The sequence below is a fragment of the Podarcis muralis genome, chromosome 11 (genome assembly GCF_964188315.1).
Source record: "Podarcis muralis chromosome 11, rPodMur119.hap1.1, whole genome shotgun sequence".
Taxonomy (NCBI): domain Eukaryota; kingdom Metazoa; phylum Chordata; class Lepidosauria; order Squamata; family Lacertidae; genus Podarcis; species Podarcis muralis.
The window spans coordinates 6,728,282-6,747,082 of NC_135665.1; the positions used below are offsets into that span (position 1 = coordinate 6,728,282).

General features: G+C 40.4%; 1 protein-coding gene across 3 annotated transcripts in view; it reads right to left on the bottom strand.

Annotated features, from left to right (window-relative positions):
* Positions 1 to 18,801, bottom strand: part of LOC114606489 (uncharacterized) — a 43,496-nt gene that overhangs the window by 4,518 nt on the left and 20,177 nt on the right. For all 3 annotated transcript variants that reach the window (XM_077936008.1, XM_028748820.2, XM_077936007.1), the window contains 5 exons: positions 14,504 to 14,658; positions 13,901 to 13,978; positions 4,786 to 4,975; positions 3,576 to 3,703; positions 1,299 to 1,415 (listed from right to left, as the gene is read on the bottom strand). In XM_077936008.1, the coding sequence (XP_077792134.1) occupies positions 1,299 to 1,415; positions 3,576 to 3,703; positions 4,786 to 4,975; positions 13,901 to 13,978; positions 14,504 to 14,658 (668 nt within the window). The remainder of the gene's footprint in view (positions 1 to 1,298; positions 1,416 to 3,575; positions 3,704 to 4,785; positions 4,976 to 13,900; positions 13,979 to 14,503; positions 14,659 to 18,801) is intronic.

The following is an 18,801-nucleotide window of genomic DNA, read 5'->3' on the forward strand; positions in this document are numbered from 1 at the left end:
TGACAGACAGGAACAGCCAGACCAGCTCATTTTACCTAACTTGCTTAGAAATTGTTTAGAAGGGCACCTGCACATTTCACCTCATAGCTTTCTTTCCAGGAGGGCCAGTTTAGAGTCTGAGAGCCTAGCCTAGAGGCCCCAATGAAGGTTTTCATGGGTGTCATGGCACCCAGGACTGCCAGGTTGGCAGTCTCTGGATTAAATGTCCAAAACATTCATTAACCATCAGCTTCAATATACTTAACAAGGATGCAGCTTGGGTGGGGGCGAGAGGGTTATTGGTTTATTTTTGTTCTTTTTTTATTATGCATTTTGTGTGGTTTTGTATCCTGAGATTTACAGATGAGATTTAATAAATTAATAAAAATAATATTATTCAAGTATTTCAGAGCCTGTTGCTAACAAGATACTGATCTGCTTGCAGCCAGTGGGAGTGGAGGGCAATGCAATCAAGAAAGTCCATTAATATTATTACAGCAATTTAGCTGAATGTGCTGCAGCCTGAATAACTACAAGGAGGACATGTTCCAGTGCTGTGACATTTAAATCCACTTAGTTCATAGAAGAAAAATAGCTACATGAGAAGCAGCTGGAAACATTTCTGAAAATAATGGAACCAAAAAGTTAAACAGAGCAGACCAATCAGATGCAGCCCGGATAGTCCAGCAGTGCTAGAATGCATCTAAAGAACATAACGCACTTACAATTATATAGCTGTTGCCATAGCTACCTAGGAAACAGTCTTAATGCTCTGCAAATCAGAATGGGAAATTGAAGGGTTCGGGGAAAAGCTCTTAGGTTATTTTGTCTACTCTCCACTCTGGATCTTAATTAGCAGATCCTCAGCTTCTGGGGGTGAAAATCCAGTCATGATGAAAAGGGAGATTACAAATTGCACCTACTGGTAACAACTGGAGCTTAGTAGCCACTGATGCACACCAGGTAACTTTAGCAACAACAAAAACCACTCTCCTTTTTAAAGGTAGATAATAAACTAATCAGAAATAGTCTTTATGCTCTACAACAGCCATATGATGTGTCAGTAGCACAAGGTACGTAGCCTGAAAGGGAGATAGTGAAACTCCAAATTTTGCCTGAAAATAAATCAGTTCAAACCACAAATCTGGAGCTGAACTGTCCCGCCCTGCCTCATTCCCCAGGCAGGCTGCAGAAACATAGGTGTCAGGAGGGCAGCTCCACCGTACCATTACTGGCTGCTACTGTTTGAAGGTCAGATTACATTTTTATTGCATGTTTCCTTGAACACGTCACTTGCAAAATGTCCTCAAACACCCTACCCTCTTTTGCTGGTTGCAGTGGAACTTAAATCAAGGAAAGAAAGCTTCCGGCATCTCCCCGCCAAAGCTTGAACTCCAATGTCAGTGACCTCTTTACAGCCACTAACATCCAGGTACCTGCAGCAATTTAAAAAGAAAGAAAGAAAAAACCCCAGCATCCATATATAGCAATCAGCTGATTATGTAGATCAGAGGTAAGTGTTTAAAGTAGTTATGGCAGCTCCATTTAGTACATGGATGGTGTTTATGATCCAACCTTGGAGCAGACTAAACTAGCAAGTACGCACATAAGGATGGGTGCACCTTACCGATTGTGTCATGACATTGTGTCAGGGCAGTTCCTGACAATATTTATAAGTGGTTACAGAGGAATAACTTGAGCTTCCCCTTTTAACACTTCCCACGTAAGATGGGAAGCAGGAATTTGCACAGATCTCACACATTTCACCAAAGAGGAGATTCACAAGTTCATGTTTCCTGTGTCACCACTTGTAACACTGAAAATTATTTTTATAGTACGAAACTCTCATTACTTGCAAAAAGGAAATGGGAAAAAAGAGAAAGTTAAATTAAAGTACATTGGTTTCATTTGTGGTCATTGAACAAGCAAATATCCAAACCTGGCTTTTAATTCTCTTGTCTGCAGTATTAATTTAAACAATTTCATATCACAAGGTAAAATCATAAAGCTGTAATAAAACACTTTTAGAAAATCTTTCTACTTTATCTCTGCCACATGGTTTGTTGGACAACTAATTAACCAATTAGGAGATGATGCATAAAATACTTATGATGGTGTGTCTTCAGTCCAAATAAATATATTGAATGTGTTATCAAATAAGAACACTGTATAAAATAAAACAATGAACTATGAGTACAAGCCAGTTTTATCTACCCTTCAAACTTATCACCATGAACTCATGAAATCAAAGGCAATCTAAGAATACAACTGGTCGTCAGCCAGGAAAAAGCCAATCTTTCAGGGATTAAGTGGTAATAATGCTGACAAAATTCCATGCTACTCAAATAACTGACTAACTCTGTTTTAGAAGCAAGATAAATGGTTCCTTAAAAAGTCATTCTACACACACCAATCACTGTCTTTGGGCTTTCCAAAGACTGCCATTATTGGGGAATCACCTTTCTCCAAAGTCAGTTGAGGAATGGTGTACAGTGGTGCCCCGCAAGACGAAATTAATTCGTTCCGCAATTTTTGTCGTCTAGCGAATTTTTCGTCTTGCGAAGCACGAAATCCCATAGGAATGCATTGAAAATCAATTAATGCGTTCCTATGGTCAAAAAAAGTCCAAACAAAGCCAAATTTGGTACAACAACAGTTTATTAACTGCTCTTTAAAGTCACACATACTGTAAAGAGCAGTTCAAAAATTGAAGGGAAAATAAATTAACTTTATAAACAAAACATGTCTTTGTTTTTAGACAAAGAAAACAAAGTCGCGAGACGTTTTCGTCTTGCGAAGCAAGCCCATAGGGGAAATTCGTCTTGCGAGGCAAATCGAAAACGGAAAAACCTTTCGTCTAGCGAGTTTTTTGTCTTGCGAGGCATTCGTCTTGCGAGGTACCACTGTAATGCCCCCACTGAGAATGGGTTTTGTTATCATATGCTCCATCCCAATTTCTCAGGTAAATTTCCCTTGTTAGGCCCCACCTGAACTATATGTTTAAAGCTGTATCATGGGACATTAAATAATGCTGGGAACCCTAACTGCAGTGCAAATTTCACTCTCAAGTAGCACTCCAACTTGAACACTATAATGAGATTTCCTTTTCAAAAGCTAGCATTTAGAATCTAAGATGCTCTGAACTACTTTTTAAAATCATTAATAATTTTATATTGCCATGCATTTCCAAGTGTCATGTAATGAGGTACCAAATGTGCAGTGTTTTGTTTGGCTACTACAGAATTGCATGCTTCTCTGTAAAATGAATATTTTTATTTTACGATTGTGTTTTGCGCGTACATGGCATCCACCACAAACACTGAATCATGCCATGCTCCTGTAAGCAGGAACACCACATCACCCAAAGGGTTAAAAAAATGACAGTGTGATTTAAAACACCTGAGAACAATAATGATGCGGCCAGGGCAGGACTTTGCAGGAGAGGTCTGGAGCCCCAAAGTATTATAAAAGGGTTCTTCATTAGATGATTAAGTCTGGTGTGCTGGTGGCCTGTAAGACCTCTAAGTCCAGAGTGGAAAGATTGCTCGCACCATTGAATAACAAATGCATTTACAATAGCTAGTCTTCAAACATACCTGATTGCTGGTAAGCCAATGCTGATTTCTAAAAGGCTTATATCAGTTACTTGGGAGCATGAATTGAGAACCAAACTTTCCAGTTTAGGACATTTCTTCACAATTAAATGTACAACACAATCCCTCACCTGTAGCCCAACAGGAGAGAGAAAAAAGAAACACAACAATTTGGGTAGCACTCTTCATCTAGTGCAGCTCTACAATCTTATTGCCACTATCATGCAGGCCTCTCTATTGCAGTTTCAACCAATTGAAAAGGAAGGAATGCATCAATAGATATGTAATAGTCACAGGCCAGCAGGCTGGCCAGTTGGCTACGCTAGTTGTGACAGTCTTATCAACCACAGCAGTCCTACGCAAAACAAGAGGCACTTTTCCTGAGTCGCTGCAAGATTTGTTCTGCTGTGAAATAAAAACCACCTACTCAAAAAACGTACTCGCATAAGATGGCAAAATAGCAGCTGTTAAGAAAACAAATACTGAGAATGCACAGTCATATGGCAATAAACTTTTATATAGCTCACTGCTGTTTTTCTCCTCCGCAGTTCTGACATAATCACAGAACATGAAATATATATATATCAACATGACTTTTGCATTATAGTAATAATTATAATAAACCACCACATCTATCTTCCCTCTGTAGTTTCTTCAACAGACGGAGTCCTCATGCTGAAATACTTCATCCGTCAGCAGGCAAGTTAAATGCAATTAGCCTAATTTGCACTCCATGCGCATGAACATGGTTGATGCTATATCACAGTTGGACAATATGCTGTATTTAATAATAAATCAGCGTTGTGCTGGAATTAACTCAACTTGTGGTGGCAAACTTTGATTTAAACCATTCACAGTTTTCCACAAGCAAATTTCAGTCACTGCTGAATATAGTCACAAGCATAATTCCAATGAAAACTGTTATATCCCATTTGTGGCCCATTTGTTTTTTTTAACTCACCCTCTGGTTTAGAAGTCTCCGCCCACCTTGCTATCACCATAACTTCACAACACTGAAAACTAGAACTTTTTTAAAAGGGCTAAGTGGGATTTCAGATTTCCAGTAAGAACTTGTAACCTGTACAGGTGAGCCTTGAATTCATGAACACCCGTGATTCATGTCTTTCTTTTGCCCACACTCAGCACATACATAACAATTTATTCCACACAAATGAAGACAGGGGAACAAGGGGGGGGGTGACTACCTGCTTACCATATTGAGCCCCGTAAGGTTAACACTAGTTAGCTTTTTCATAGAGCTTATGACTTTCGACAAGCACTCCTCAGTAATCTTGTGAATTCTGCCAACGTTCAGCACCTCTAGATCTGGACACTTCACAGCCACGGATCTCAAGCATTTGTCAGTAAGAGCATGGCATCCAAGTATTTCCAGCTTCTTAAGGCTAGAAAAGACACGATAGAGAAAAGTAACATGGTTTTCTAATATCATGGTTGGATGGTAGCTAACAGATTGAGGTTGAATCCTGACAAGACAGAAGTACTGTTTTGGGGGGACAGGAGGCGGGCAGGTGTGGAGGATTCCCTGGTCCTGAATGGGGTAACTGTGCCCCTGAAGGACCAGGTGCGCAGCCTGGGAGTCATTTTGGACTCACAGCTGTCCATGGAGGCACAGGTCAAATCTGTGTCCAGGGCAGCTGTTTACCAGCTCCATCTGGTATGACGGCTGAGACCCTACCTGCCCGCGGACTGTCTTGCCAGAGTGGTGCATGCTCTGGTTATCTCCCGCTTGGATTACTGCAATGCGCTCTATGTGGGGCTACCTTTGAAGGTGACCCGGAAACTACAACTAATCCAGAACGCGGCAGCTAGAATGGTGACTGGGAGCGGCCGCAGAGACCACATAACACCGGTCTTGAAAGACCTACATTGGCTCGCAGTACATTTCCGAGCACAATTCAAAGTGTTGGTGCTGACCTTTAAAGCCCTAAATGGCCTCGGTCCAGAATATCTGAAGGAGCGTCTCCACCCCTATCGTTCTGCCCGGACACTGAGGTCCAGCACCGAGGGCCTTCTGGCGGTTACCTCACTGCGAGAAGCCAAGTTACAGGGAACCAGGCAGAGGGCCTTCTCGGTAGTGGCGCCTTCCCTGTGGAACACCCTCGCACCAGATGTCAAAGAGAACAACAACTACCAGGCTTTTAGAAGACATCTGAAGGCAGCCCTGTTTCGGGAAGCTTTTAATGTTTGATGTATTATAGTATTTTAATATTCTTTTGGAAGCCGCCCAGAGTGGCTGGGGAAGCCCAGCCAGATGGGCAGGGTATAAATAATAATATATTATTATTATTATTATTATTATTATTATTATTATTATTATTATTATTATTATTATCAGTTCAATGATCATTAAACCACCACCGTTTCATAAACTTGTCCAGAATGTTTATATATTTTAAAAAATAAGGATGCATATGGGTATCATAACTATATTGATTCCACAACTCCAATATGAAACAGCTTAAGGAAGTAGATGATAAAACTACTAATGAAATTGTATCTCAAATGCTCTAAAGAGGTTCATTTGTGCAATTTCACAAATTGGAAGTGCTATAAAAAGAATAACCCTGTGTTGACACCAAGATCAGCAACACCAGCTATTACTTTTTTGATGCCATAAAAGTATGAGGCATCTTATGCTATTAAATATACAATATAGAAGGCTTATGTTATATGTTTAGTATATTTTTCCTCCATTTATTATTAGTAAAAACAATGGTTATAATTACACTTCCAGAATATGGGGGGAAAGAAGAGATTTAAACAGAATATCTGCAGAATTGCAATTACAAAATGTCTGTGAAATTAAATACAATACTGAATTCTATTTTAAAATGAATTAACCAAGATGAAAAAGGAGGGAGGGAGAGAATCTGTGTCATAACCCTTTTAATAACAGAATAAATCTTAACCAGCCTCACCAAACCTGACTTCAAAACAGAGTAAAACCGCAATATATTTTCATTAACCCCAAATCCTTGCTAAAGTCAATAAATGGCTGCCCATTTGATTAATGTGATCAGGATTTGAAGAAGCTTAGAATGTTAACTGGTGGCAGACCCAAGTATTGGGGTACAGATTGATTGTGGTATTTCAATACCGAAAAAATGCTCTGCAAAGATTAAACTTCAGGGGTAGAAATTTTAGAACATTAGGGTGGGATGGAATGACGTGCAATGATGTAAAGGGTGTGTTTGGTTTAACCAGGAAAAAAAAATATTTGCTTCCACCTAAAAACAGCAGGTTGGCAGGTAAATAGTTAGCATAAATAGAGGGAAGGAGGTGAGGGCTAACTTGGGGTGCGGACAGCTGGCTTAGGCGCCTAGGCAGCAAGAGTTATGAGATGCACAACAGGATCAGGAGGTTCCAGAGACTGGGTGAAAGCCCAGGCAGGTGCCTAAAGATGCTGTATACCCAACGCCAGCCCTGCTCAAGGACATGGTTAGTGGAAAAGCAACCTTTCCCCTTTAACTATGCCAATGATTCCCAAACTGTGATCCACAAGTTTCACTCAGGTGGCCCACAGCATGTCTGTGAAGAACGGCAGGAGCTGCCACTGCAAACTGTGGATGTGGTTGTTGCTCCTTTGCTCAAGGAACTTGGCAGCCCAGCCACAAGGTGAGCAGGATGGCGTAGAAGTGAAAGGAGGAGGGGGGAATCAACTGGAAAGGAGCAGAGGGGAGTAGGAGCACAAAAAAACAGCAAGATGGAGGGAATAAAGAAAAACAAATAAAAGAAGCAATAAAAACACAATTGAAATCATACAGCATCTTAGCGCAATTGCTACAGCGGGTGGACAAGTCATCAAGTGGTCTGCCAAGGCCCTCAGCAGATGTCAAGTGGTCCATGAGGGAGAAAGTCTGGGAGCCACTGGATTTATTGAACCAAGCGTGGGAAATGACTGTACATTATAGTATGTGGCTTAGTATCCAAGTTCTGATGTTACAACGTAAACATTTTGGTCAAAGCAAGAGCAGGGAGGCAAACAGAAATGTTATATCTTTTAACCAAGGGACTCTGAATGAACTCTGGCTTTGTTAATTTATAAAAAGGCACAACAGTTCATAGTTCATTACTTGAAGGGAGCATCACTTTAGGACTAAAATGAGGAGGCAGCAATAAATGAAAATCTAAGCTGCAAACTGTAGCTTCAAAACTTCAAATCTCACAACTTTCTGTGCTTGTGGCCTGTCCCCATATCAGTAAACATATCTGATCAGTGAAAGCTCAGCTGGGCATTGTCCCTCCAGACTTTTGCACTTCAGTGAATATGTGCATTTGCAGTAGAAAACTGGTCAAGGCAGTCCAAATTTCAAGTTTTGTTCTTCTGACCCACAGTTCAGAATTTCCTCTGGTAAAAATGATCTTGATGTGGGTGAAGACGTATAACATGGTAGATAACTAACACTGTTTGCCTATCTTCATGAAATTCCAATTACAATATGCTTTGGTAACCTGGACCTTTATCAACAAGAATACTGATTAACAGAGCAATCAGCTTCATATTTACTTAGAAGTCTCACCATTTTCAATAAGGTTTGCACCTTAATGAATATTACAACTGTGACACCTTTTTCCCCAAGCTGAGGCATCACAATAACTGGACCAGCACAGAGACAATAATTTTTTTACAAGGAAGATTTTCGCCAGAATTCATTGACTTGCCAAACGCCATTATATATAAAACCCTGAAAATCTCCTCATTTGAAGCTAGAGGCAGGCAGCATGGTATAAGCTGGGCAGAACTGAGACAGTTAAGTTCCCTAACAGTAAATAGCTTGTGTGACATATTTGTTACGTGTGCAGCGCCATGAACTTCAGAACAGATATATTAAATCATGGAGCATATGGGGAAAACTGCATCCTATTCAACATCCTACAAAGTGCCAATGGCAGTTTTTCTCTCTGGTTGAATAACAACTTTGGGAGGGGGCCATTTTTACCAAAATCAACATGCACAGGTAAAGGACTAACCCACCCCTTCCAACACATCATAGTTCTAATTCTGAGTAGCTGCTGTTTATTTACTTTAAAAACCAGATATGTACATAAAATGCATTCACACTTTTTACATATTGTCTTGCTTGGCCCTCAGGTGACAGACTGTGGGTTCTGTTAAAAGTGGTAGATTAATGTGAGAACATGTGCAGTTAAGCAATTCAGATATGCTGAAATAACGCTTCCAGATGGGGCTTAATTTGCAAACTGAAATATTGCAAGTGATTTGTTGTCAACAGAGTTTTTTTTAAATATTTTTATTAGATTTACCTCAGAGAGGTTAAATCCAGATTAGATGGGTGGGGGGTGAATACAGCCTGACATTTTGATGCCAACAACACTGTGTGGCTACTTTAAAAAAAAAATATGTATCTGTGGGAGATCCTGCAATAAATAATTTCCTGGAAGGGCCCAAAGTATGAACCAGCTTTTCACCAGAGAGAAATCCATGTAGGCTGTACCCACAAAGGAAGTTAAAAATATTTTTCATAAAGTGAAAACCTAAGGAAACTCTGGGAAAACAATAAGGAAAACAAATGTGCGACAGCAAATCAGGCAGGCGACATTCTGATTTATTTATCAGTAGCTCCTGGCTGTGTTGCTCCTGCCATGTCTTAAGCGGCTCTGTTATATTTTCCTGCATTATCGCAGATGTCTTCGCAGTCATACTTGCACTCTGTGCTGAAACACAAATTCATCGTATGCTTTTATTGCACTCAGCTGGAGTATTCCATATCATTAAAGTGCATCTGCCATGTGTAAACACATCAGCAAGAAGAATCATCGCACTGTGCCATGCTCTGAAATTTTGCAATAAAAAGAACAGTCAAATTATGATGGGGAAAGAAGCCCTTGTTGAGATCAGTCATCGTATGAGAGCATCTTTTTAACAATCAAGGCAAGGAGCCAATACTGATTAAGCCACTTAAAATAAGGTATTTTGTGTCTTGTTCTGTTCTAATTTTACAGCCATGACAATCAAAAAGTAACTTCTCAGCAGATTATATTCATGTAAATCTGACGCTGGAGATATCAAGGAAAACTCGTTTTGGCTCTATGTCACTTCACATAGCTGCTGGTGCCATGTTAGGTCTGAAGTCAGGTGCTACAGTATTAGAAGGGAACAGTGTCTTCCCTAACATTGGGCCCTGGGGTTCTGGTTGCCTGACCCTATGAATACTGGCACAATGGCTTAAATGGCAAAGTCAGTGCTGTTTTTCTAGAAAAAGAGGTGCCGGAACTCAGCATGAATGCCTATCTCGTTCTCTTATAATGGAAATGGCGCCTACCTGAGAGGTGCCGGAACTGAGTTCCAGTGAGTTCCTGCTGGAGGAGAGCCCTCTGCAAAGTAATGATTGAACAGAGGCGAAACTAGGCTTTATTTCACATAGGTCAAAGACCTCCCTTGCACATCTGTGTACACACATACACAGGCTGGGAGCCTTAATGGCACACCTCTGGAGGCTTTACCTGGGGCAAAAAACCTGGCTAGTCCCGTCCCCCATCGCTACAGCTTGAACTAGACATAACATATTCAAAACATCTTTACATTTAATGTGCATTTTAAAAATGAATATAGTAGCTGCTGGGGGGTTTATAATTATCAAGATTGTAGCAGGCATTGATGGAGCATTTAATCTTTTCCTCCCCTGCTGTGGTCCCGATGAAAATCACTCTTCTAGAGCTGCTATTTGCATTGGGATGAAAGCTCCCATTCCTCAGTTTTGAAATACCTTCTTCTTTAATTTAAAAAGATAAACCTCCCGTATTTTGTTTTGTTGTTGTCTTTGCTATCAGTTGCAATGAGTAGGTTTTTAAAAATAGGAACTGGTACTCACAGGAAATAATAAAATACAATTCTTTAAGCATAAATTATCCAAAGTGGAAAAAAGAGCCAGCATTCTGAAAATATTGAAGGAATTAGAGCAAATCAATACAGATTAGACAGAGAAGTACAAAAAGCAATTCCCAGACAGTCCTGTACAGAGTCTCAAATAAACAGCCTGGAACATCAAGTCCAAAGGCTTCAACAACAAAAGAATCTCTTGGATTCAGATACGTCATACATATTAAGCAGAATGAACCACCTAAGTAGAATGACCCATCTAAATTAAGATGCCTCTTAATGGAAAGAAATGGAGTTTTGGTTTTTTTTCTAATGCAGAAGTATATGTGGGCATGATCTCATACGACAAATAATTGGAGCAGCCAGATCTTTACAGACTGTGTATAATGATGGTTTTGTTTCTAACCATTATGAAAAAACTACTATGTACCTAAGATATAATGAAATACAAACAAGCTAGAATTATGTGGAGGAGGAGGGATGGGCCCACAACTCATATTTCTTTATTTATGCACATGTATACAATAGCCTAATAGTCCAGGCTTGGCATGTCTTACCTTCCAGATTTCACGGTACAGGATAGGTTTAGTTCTTCTTGATTTGTTACTGAACCTGCTGGGAGTTGCACCTTCATGCAAATACTAAATGTTTCTATTTTTGGATGCCATAGACGATAACATAAATCCTGTAATCCATGGACCCAATTACACATGCAGGACTGCCAAGTAACTGGAAACAGAATTCTCCCACCGTGACTTTGCCAACATGATTTTGAAGAACACCTGAATAGGGCTCATATGATGACAAACATAGGCGTAGGCCTGATTTGAAGGCCAGAGGTTAATACTAAGGGAAATATTTATTGCACATTCTCTTTAAAGTTCCAAGGCAGCACTGGGTGAGGCATAAAGTAAAAGGGATTGTAAGAAAATTGTAATTACAGAATATAGATCCTGACTGGCTTAAAACTGGCAAAATGAACAGAGGTTGAAAAGAGAAAGAAATAAGCAAAGCTTTGACAGACGGTGGCTACCATCTGTTAACAATGGTTTTGCATTGTATTCATTTCCCATGATATTACATGCCTTTTAATAAGTTTATTGTCTTCATTTGTCTTGTTAGCACACCTTGGATAAAATGCATCATAGGGGTGAAATTAATTTTAAAACATTAACCACTAAACTTTTTGTTGCCCTGGGCAGGCACCTGCTGTATATGAGTCATAGCCAGACTGAGACAGACAGTATTTATTGACTAAAACTTTCTAGGCAAACACACAACCAAATGAAAACTGTACCTCAGAAGTTAGCGTGAATTCTAAAAAAAATAAATCCTGTCCTTTTCATTTTTATAACTAAATATAGGTTCAGAACCCCAAGACCTTGTACATGTTGTTGTTGTTGTTGTTTAGTCGTTTAGTCGTGCCCGACTCTTCGTGACCCCATGGACCAGAGCACGCCAGGCACTCCTGTCTTCCACTGCCTCCTGCAGTTTGGTCAAACTCATGCTGGTAGCTTCGAGAACACCGTCCAACCATCTCGTCCTCTGTCGACCCCTTCTCCTTGTGCCCTCCATCTTCCCCAACATCAGGGTCTTTTCCAGGGAGTCTTCTCTTCTCATGAGGTGGCCAAAGTATTGGAGCCTCAGCTTCAGGACCTGTCCTTCCAGTGAACACTCAGGGCTGATTTCCTTAAGAATGGAGAGGTTTGATCTTTATGCAGTCCATGGGACTCTCAAGAGTCTCCTCCAGCACCATAATTCAAAAGCATCAATTCTTCGGCGATAAGCCTTCTTGATGGTCCAGCTCTTACTTCCATACATCACTACTGGGAAAACCATAGCTTTAACCATACAGACCTTTGTTGGCAAGGTGATGTCTCTGCTTTTTAAGATGCTGTCTAGGTTTGTCATTGCTTTTCTCCCAAGAAGCAGGAGTCTTTTAATTTCGTGGCTGCTGTCACCATCTGCAGTGATCATGGAGCCCAAGAAAGTAAAATCTCTCACTGCCTCCATTTCTTCCCCTTCTATTTGCCAGGAGGTGATGGGACCAGTGGCCATGATCTTCGTTTCCAAGCAATAGCTCAAAGCAAAATGTAAAAAGCGTTTACTTTTGCAACTGAAAGTTTGTGCTAATTTAAGGCACCAGCCCTCAATAATGCAACATTGTTCTGAGGGCAATTAGCAAAAGGCTATGAGGGAATGTGATGCTAACACCCAACACCAAGATGAAGGTCTACCAGGCTTTGCACATTGAGCACACTGTTTTATGGAAGTGAGTCTTGGGCAACTTACAACTGTCAGGGGTGATGCCTCAGATGTGCTGCGTCAGGAAAATTTTGGGCATCACATGGCAGGACAGAGTTTCAAACAAAGCTGTGTTCTCCCAAGCCCAGTGCTGGCTTGGTTATGTCCAAAGAATGGAAGATGGCAGAATCCTCAAGGATGTGTTCTATGAGGAGCTGGCTTCAGGCACTAGGCTAATTGGCAGACCAAGTCTGCATCACAAAGATGACATGACATGAAAGCTGGCAACACGAACCTTGCCATGTTGCAATCCCTTGCAGATGGCCTCTATGCCTGAAGACAGACAGCCCAGTCATGTATCCATAGCAGTGACCAGAGGAGGAAGGAGTGCTGGAAGGAGTGCAGAAAGAAGAAACACCATAGTGTATCCGCATCAGCACAACCAGATGCCTTCACCTGCCCCAGCTGCAACAAAGCATGTCTCTACAATATCAGCTGCTTCTTTGATGATGATTTGTGAATTGTGGCATGCTTTTGCACTCGTGCCTGTTGTCTTTGTCCATGGAGTTTTCTTGGCAGGGATACTGGAGTGACTTGCCGGTTCCTACTCCAGGTAGATCACGTTTGGTCAAAACTCTCCACTATGACCTGTCCGTCTTGGGTGGCCCTGCATGGCATAGCTCATAGCTTCTCTGTGTTATTGAAGCCCCTTAGCCACGGCAAGGCAGTGATCCATGAAGGCTCCAATACTTTAGCCCCCTCATGAGAAGAGATGACTCCCTGGAAAAGACCCTGATGTTGGGAAAGATGGAGGGCACAAGGAGAAGGGGATGACAGAGGACGAGATGGTTGGACAGTGTTCTCGAAGCTATGAACATGAGTTTGACCAAACTGTGGGAGGCTGTGGAAGACAGGAGTGCCTGGCGTGCTCTGGTCGATGGGGTCACAAAGAGTCGGGCACGACTAAACGACTAAACAACAACAACATTGCACTCATATTCTACTTTGAGCCATCGACATCTGGTTGGCTACCGCAGGAACAATATGCTGGACTAGATAGGCCTTGGTCTGATCCATTTATGTTCTTATCTATGACAACAACAGCAAATAAATAAAATGCAGTGTTTTCAGAGAGAAAACGCACAGCCTTGTGAACCATATATAGCTATGGTGATGAGACAAGCACTAAATATTCGTATTGTGGTGCTGGTATATGAATTACCTTTTCCCATGCTTTTCAATCAAGGCAGTTACTGCATCATCTGTAATCCGGCATCCATTAGTAGAAAGGCACTGCAATCTAAAAACAGAGAGCAACAGCAATTCTCTTCTTTTATTTGAGCAATTAAGCAATATGCAGCCCAGATTTGAGCTTATGTTATGATTTCTCTACACAGATATTCTACCTACATAGGAAGACACCTGAAAGCATCAAAGGTAGTATAGATCAGGGGCAAATGGTAGACTAGTAGATTTCTCAAAGACTTGAAATAGATAGACAGGGTTTCTGTCTAACAACAACAAGCAACAACAACAACAACAACAACAACAACAACAACAACAACAACAACAAAACATTTACTATGGCTGGCATTTAGTTAACTAATTATTTGCTATGGCTGGCCATGTATTTCACAGCCTCCATGTTCCATCCTCACCTGTTAAATGCAAAATATGTTGCAATATACACCCTCAAAAAAAAAAAAAAAACCTAGTCTGGAGGACCCCTTAATCTCCTTGTTTCTACAGATCAATTCTACAAAAATGGTACCCAATTGTGCGCAACAGTATGAAGAACAACAAATGTTTGGGTTTTTAATTGTACCTTACAGATGATGCTACTAAGGCAATGAGTCCTGAATCAGTAGCTCCTGTCCAGCTAATATCTACTGTTGTCAGGTTATGGCAAAAGGTGCTTGCACGAAGCAGAACTTTGTCCCCTCTAAATCCAGGACCACTGCAGCTTTTTATATTCAGTTCCTATGTGCAAAAGAAAATTCCAAGTGTGGGTTCATTAAAATGACTTTTCTTCTTTGATAATAATAATAATAATAATATGCTTTTAAATATTGTCATAACATTTTCAAGCAACCTCATTTAGGGGTTAGGAATGCCAGAATTAAATAAATAAAAGAGGGGGTGGTATTCAGTGTCCTCTTAATGACAGAGGCTTCTATCAGCAGAACAGGGAGGCAAGCCGTTTTAATTCATCCGCTTCTCTCCACTGTACCTCCCACATTGTTCCAAAGGGCCTCAATTCTCTGAAGCAGATTTGTGAGAGATGTGGTTGGGCTACAGGAGTGAAGGGGAAATTGGCACACGCATACACACAAATCCCCAACCCAACACTGGCCTCCAGGTCCAACTGATGGAAGCCTTCATTGGAGCAAAGTGCCTTCCATCAGTATGGGGACATACTGGATGCAACCCAACATATTTTATACAGCACATTTTCCTTTTAACTAGACCCTAGGCAAAGCTTTTATGAAATCAGGCTTTATTTATTTATATAATGCTACCAAGGTAGAATACATAGGGTTCCTAGTTTGTCGCCACTGACCAGCTCTACACCTGCTTAGTTCCTGAAAGGTAGCTGGATCATGTGTCTTCAGACCGTGGCCTTATCATAAATGAGATGTCTGCAAGGTCAATGAATATTATTGAGATTCCTACTGCACTAATTTCAGCCTCAACTGTGAGTTGCAGCAAATATTCAGCACTTTCATGGCTCTTCAGATTTCACAGAAAACAAAGTAATCTTGTTGGCTTGCATATCAAATTGTTATCTCCTGCTCTGCTTCGGTCATGCTTCATTTAGATGTTTCCACTGCAGACGCACGCAAACACACTCCTCGCCCTCATTTGAGCTAACAATAAATAATTCTTATGTCACGGATCAGGAAAATACTATATTGTAAAAAGGATAAGAAAATACAAAACTGGGGTCCTTCCAATCCAGAAGTAAAACATCATTTCCTTTGGTTTGCTTTTATGCTAGCTGGAGCTCCACTTATTTCTTAGCAGGCAGCTGTAGATCCAGTGACTTCACTATCAGTAGGGATGGGTGAATCTGTCCACTTTGGTTTTTCTCATCTTCCCATTCTCAAGTTCAGTTCTCCACATTTTTTTATCAGTCTGCAATATTATTTTAAGTCCTTATGGAAATTAATCAGCACAAATTTATCCCAATACTGTATACACATTTTTGCAAAGCATATTTTTTCTAATATTTCTAAAATGAATTTTTGTATGTGATTTTCACTAATAAATGCAGTTGTCTGCACACATTACCTTAGTCACATGCCACCCTGGGTTCTTTTGTAAGGAAAGGGAGGATACAAATCTAATAAATAATATAAATAGCATATGCATTTTCTACACATTTTCTTGCCTGCAGAACTATACTGCCAAATTCAGATAACTGCAAATTTTGAAGGATATACCGTATTTTTTGCTCTATAAGACTCACTTTTTCCCTCCTAAAAAGTAAGGGGAAATGTGTGTGCGTCTTATGGAGCGAATGCAGGCTGCGCAGCTATCCCAGAAGCCAGAACAGCAAGAGGGATTGTTGCTTTCACTGCATAGCAATTCCTCTTGCTGTTCTGGCTTCTGAGATTCAGAATATTTTTTTTGTTTTCCTCCTCCAAAAACTAGGTGCGTCTTGTGGTCTGGTGCGTCTTACAGAGCGAAAAATACGGTATTTTGGTTAGTTTATTGTTCTGGAAATTAAGTAAATTTGCCTTTGAATGAAAACTTAACCAAATTCCTCCCCTAGTGTTAGCTAATAGTAATGTTCTTAATGAAGGCTATTAGGCTCTAACTTTTAATAGCTAAACCAATATTCATAAAACTTCAGAGTGCTAATGGTGGAAATATGTGTGGCTACAAATGGGTCAACTTTAAAACTTTTAAAATTTACAAGTAAACATCTATGGCTTGACCCATATAAAATTTACAACTTTAAAAAGACATGATAGAAAATATCCACATTGAGCTTTGCATTCATAAAAAACAAAAAGTGTGTTCTGAAATGTTGCCATTCATTTTTTATAATCCCTATGTCCCTATGTCAGTTTTGAGTGAAGGGAACTTGTGAGCATGCTAAAACTTAGTCAACATCAAGGTGTTTTTGCCACAATTTGTTTCTATTTCCAACTACTGTTTTAATGCAGATGTAAATACATGCAGATTTAATAAATTAACTAAACTCCTTTTGTTACTCAGCTACACTTTTTAAGCAAGTGAGGCGCCCGATTACTAATATTCTTATCTATGGTTTCAGACCAACAGGGCAACATCTAACAATGCTTTTAAGTGGTATATATTGTGGGGAGTGAAGAGCTGTTTCTGGAATCTACATTTTCAGTGATTTCTTCATTTACAATCAGGGGTGGGGGTCAGAGACAATATGAGGGCAGGTTCAAAGGCACAACAAAGTAGGCTAGGCATGTGATTCTTACATTTGTACAGTAGGCTACGTTCTAAGCTGTAAAAGTCATAGCTTAGGGTTTAAAAATACATTTTAAAAAACCCCACATTATTTACTTAGAACAGCAACAACAACAACTAGACCCCCACACAGCACAAAGTTGTAAGTAAAATGGACATTACTCAATTCTATGAATTACTCAGCTGTATGTGGAGTGTACATATTTTGCTAAATTAATATGAAGAAAATTCCTTCCAGTAGCACCTTAAAGACCAACTAAGTTAGTTCTTGGTATGAGCTTTCGTGTGCATGCACACTTCTTCAGATACACACATGCAGTGTGCATGCACACGAAAGCTCATACCAAGAACTAACTTAGCTGGTCTTTAAGGTGCTACTGGAAAGAATTTTTTTTGTTTTGACTATGGCAGACCAACACGGCTACCTATCTGTAAATGTTAATATGAAGAGTTTATCTACAGTATTATCTATCATATGGCATGATGAGCTCCCTCTTGTGGGCCTTTTTCATTCTCTTTCTCAATTTCTCTCTTAAAGTATTCAAATGAGAATTGAATTCATTCAGTAAATAACAGAATTAATCATTTTGATTTTTCAAAAACTGAACAATATATTAATTGTTCGTTCATCTGTAGATATAAGCAGCCCACACATCTCATTATAATGCATTTGCATGAAATCTACACCACCTATTCTCCCTCTGGGATGCCACTTCTAGGCTCAGTAGGAGATGGCCTGTTCCTGCAGTTCCTCTTTTGTCTAATCCCACCTCCCAATTTCGAGTCTGCTTTAATTGCCTGTCCAGTGCACCTGCTTCTGTGCTCATTTCCACAGATATCACAGGGTCCTTGAATTCAGCTTGTATCAAGATTTGCTCAACTAAACCTTTATTTTATTCACTACTGTATGAATACGGGACACAGGTGGTGTTGTGGGTTAAACCACAGAGCCTAGGGCTTGCCAATCAGAAGGTCGGTGGTTCAAATCCCCACAATGGGGTGAGCTCCTGTTGCTCAGTCCCAGCTCCTGCCAACCTAGAAGTTCAAAAGCACATCACAGTTCAAGTAGATAAATGGGTACTGCTCTGGCGGAAAGGTAAACAGTGTTTCCATGCGCTACTCTGGTTTGCCAGAAGGGGCTTAGTCATGCTGGCCACGTGACCCGGAAGCTGTACACCGGCTCCCTCGGCCAATAAAGCAAGATGAGCACCGCAACCCCAGAGTCGGCCACGACTGGACCTAATGGTCAGGGGTCCCTTTATCTAATGTAGCATAACGTATGGCTTCACTGATTATTTGCCTTGTCAAGTGAGGATGCAGAATGTGGCTTTGTTTTTCTAAACTGAACCAGTAAATATTTTACAGGAACTAAACTTCAGAGCTGTGGAATATTTTGTCCTCTCTGACATAACTCCCAAATATGCTGGAATATGCAAAGTGCCTGGAGTGATATCCTTTGTCGTACTGCCAAGTATTTGCAAACTGTAGCTCCTTATTGAATATAAGGATGCCACTTGAATGTAAGGATGCAACTGTGTATATTCAACAGGGAATATTATGTATTCCCTTACTATGTAAGATGCCGTCACACTCTGCAGTTAGTGTGACCGCCAACATGCAACCACGCCAGCCACAGCATGAGGGACAGCAGGGACACCAGACAAGCTGTTTAAT